Source organism: Macadamia integrifolia, chromosome 14 (assembly GCF_013358625.1).
Source record: "Macadamia integrifolia cultivar HAES 741 chromosome 14, SCU_Mint_v3, whole genome shotgun sequence".
NCBI lineage: Eukaryota > Viridiplantae > Streptophyta > Magnoliopsida > Proteales > Proteaceae > Macadamia > Macadamia integrifolia.
Window position 1 is genome coordinate 21,868,741 of NC_056570.1, and position 3,391 is coordinate 21,872,131.

Below are 3,391 nucleotides of genomic sequence, written 5' to 3' on the forward strand. Positions count from 1 at the left end.
CCCCCCCCCCCCAATGAGATGAAAGATACCTATATTGATGTTTCCTTCTGCACTCCCATTGGCCCTCATACAACATAAGAACCACATTTCCCCATTGTTTTATATATATATATATATATATATATTTTCTCTTTAATCTTGAATATGTAGACCCATGTGGATGATACCCACTTTAGAACAGTCATTAGTATGGTTGTTAACGAACAAACAACTTGAATGAATCAATTTTCTTCGTTTTTTCTTTTTTCAATTGAGAGAAGGATTCCGAACTGAGCTGATTTGATGGTGAATCTCAAGCTAACAATTGACAAAGTTGTCTAGTAAGCCACTGAATTACACTGGCGTCTAAAGGAACAAAAGATCTTAATCGTACAAGTGACTTGACATCCTGCAATTTTGTTTGCTATTTAAATTTCTTTTTTATTTAAGATCCTGAAAAAAATGCACAAGTCTTCACCAGAACCCATGGAGAGGAATCCTATCCTTATTTAACCTGAAAACAAAAACAAAGGTAACACACTTACCAGTTACATTACATCTGGTATTGGAAATAGTCCAAGCATATAGAGAGAGAGACTTTAGTCGGTCTTTATGCTAGGACCAACAAACCTTAAAAGTTGACTCATTAGAAAAAGCTGCAATACAGTTTAGTCAGGCAAATTTGAAAGAATCAAGCAATCTAAAATACATTGACCTCTTCTTGGCCGTGAATTATCAAGCCCCTAGCTTCTACACTTCGATTTCTTACCACCTACAATGAATTCAAACAAACACCAAGCAACACAATTAATAGATTGCTATCATTACCTTCCTAAAACGATGGTGCTAGGGGGAAAATGCCTGTAATTTGTATCTATAGGAAACAAGTGATTTTTTTTTTTTTAACTTTAAAAGTAATTTTTTGTCAAAACTTGGGCAATACAAAGTCTTCTTCGGCCTCAATGGACGGTAGTCCTCTATCTCCCATCTCTCGTAGAGCAGCAGCAGTTGAATCACTAATACCCAGCAGATATTGTAAACGGGAGAGCTTCTCCGGTGCCGGATCACTCTTCATATATATGGTGAAAAGATCAGCAAGCTCCTCGGGCACCTCCCATGACAATGGTTCAGCAGGCACAGCCTTGTCGCATGATAACATGTCATTAAGAGAGGAAACCTGTACCAACAAACTCAGACTAAGCCATCCATGTAGTTTTAAAAACTCACTAAAAGTTAACAATGTCATCTAATTAGCAAGAAACAGCTTAGTTCATACCACTCCTTCATGGTTCCTCTGCCGTAAGAGTGCCACAGCCTGAATTAATGAGTTGGACAGCCTTGTCCGAGCAAGATCATGAACGGCACCTTTTGCCTTCTCAGCATTAATGTTGAGATCTGATGGAATCTTCTCATATACTTCCTCCTCGTCAAACTCCCCAGTACCTGATGAGAAAATCTCATCCACAGTTTTCTTGAAGAGGTTCTCTCGTAAGCTTTCAGAGATCATACTGTCCAATTCCACATTAGCTTCTTTCAGTTCCCGGATTTGCTTTATATTGAGCCTTCCCTGACTGATAGCAGTTTCAATTGCAGCCGCCATCTTTGTCGTTGTTATACTCTTGATAACTTTTTGTGCATACTCTGGTGGCAAACCTACCTGCTTCTGCACTTCGTTAAGCTGCTCAATCCTGGCCTTGGTAAGCTGCCCATCAGCTAAAATCACTTCTGCTTGTTGCCTGAAAGCCTGCTCAGCAAGATTCCTGTGAACTTCCACAATCTCCTTGCCAGTCAACCCTAGTATCCCACCAAGCTGATTTAGTAGCAGATACTCCGAGTTGTCCCTCTTTGTGGTGATTTGGGCCCCAAATGGAATATTAGTGACCTCCCCAGTAATACAGAAAAGCAAATATGTTTTGTAAAGGTCAGCCCTATCCCTTTCTGATAGGTCATCCTTCAGAGTTATCTCTGTTTGACCAGGCTTCCCTAGCTTTGCTGCAAGCTCCTTGCTGGGTCTTGTTTTCCTGAGAGTCTGAAGGGACTCCCATTCCTCTTCTTCATCTACTTGTTTCTCTTCCTCCTCAACTGACTCTTGTGATGCAGTATCAGTGGGTTCTCCCTTGATATCTGCAAGCAAATCAGTAACAACCAAGGTGTTGAATGCTATCATCTTCTTTAGCTCTTTAGCGGCCCCAGTACGGCCACCAGCTGCTCGTGATCGTTGTATGTAGTTCATAAATATCTTGCGCACCTAAAATGGCATTGGGTGCATGGGAAAGCATATTAGAATTGGATTATATCCTTCAGAAATTCATCTATCATTTCTTGGAAGACTGAAAAGAAGAAGCCTAATTACTTTCTCACTACATCTAATCCAACAGGTTCATGAGCTTAATGTCATAAATTTTCTAGTGATGGCACAGAACTTTGGTGAACCAAACCTCCAGAATTCACTTACTACATGATTCTAATTACGAGAAATATAGCAATTGAGTTCAACAATTCAAGAAGAATAATCCAATTATTTGACATGTAGGGCATGTGACTCATAGCTCATGGATAAAATATAATAAACAAAGAGATTAATATAAAGCAGTAAAAAATATCTGACAACTAAGCCATGACACAAAATTTAGAGTAAGACTTGATACTCACTGCCTTGCTAGCTATAGCCATGGCAGCTTCCCTTGTTAAGCGCAAACCATGTGCAGCCTTCCTTACAGAGGCTCTGACATCAGGATCATATCCATCAACACCTGAAGCAACTGCATCCCTCACGACCTGAGAAAGGACTTGCATCTTAGTGTCAAACCCAACAAAAGAACTGCTAGCACGCAACTGGATGGATTCCATCCAACTACAATGGTTTATGTCACACACTGAAAATAAGCAGCATTCTTCAAGCACAAATAAATAATCAATCAATTTAACAATTGATTTGATATAACAGAACCCAGGAGGAAGGCCACAGACTAGAAGTGGCCCTACAAAATGATTAATAAGCTAGTCTACCAAGAATTCAGTTGCACCATAAAGGTACAAACACACCTTTTTTCTTTTAGGTAAGAGCATAAATACGCTATTTACAAGTTGCAAAAAAACCAATATGCTCAAATAACAATGAAAACATGGTATGTGATACAACCTAGGCAATAGACCAAAAGGAAGCATAGAGGCCCAATAAGAGACCCACAAGTCCAAGGGCCTATTAACAGTGATTAGTCTTGTGGAAATGCAAGTACTGTTAGGGTCTCATTCCTTGGGTTGTTTCCAAGAGCCAGAAATTTCCTGTTTTAGCTTGATGTTGAATCCATTAGAAAGATCTCCCAGGTATTTGTTTAATGATCCTGAGATCTTGCAATCCTGTGTGAATAGGGTAAGTTGTGTTTATCCATTAGATTTTTTTTTATTTTTT

General features: G+C 39.3%; 1 protein-coding gene across 2 annotated transcripts in view; it reads right to left on the bottom strand.

Annotated features, from left to right (window-relative positions):
* Positions 1-577: 577 nt before the first annotated feature.
* Positions 578-3,391, bottom strand: part of LOC122061166 (protein TIC110, chloroplastic) — a 21,582-nt gene continuing 18,768 nt past the window's right edge. For both annotated transcript variants that reach the window (XM_042624367.1, XM_042624366.1), the window contains exons 13-15: positions 2,632-2,757; positions 1,256-2,227; positions 578-1,156 (exon numbers count right to left, since the gene is read on the bottom strand). In XM_042624367.1, coding sequence (XP_042480301.1) covers positions 905-1,156; positions 1,256-2,227; positions 2,632-2,757 — 1,350 coding nt within the window. In that variant the 3' untranslated portion in view covers positions 578-904. The remainder of the gene's footprint in view (positions 1,157-1,255; positions 2,228-2,631; positions 2,758-3,391) is intronic.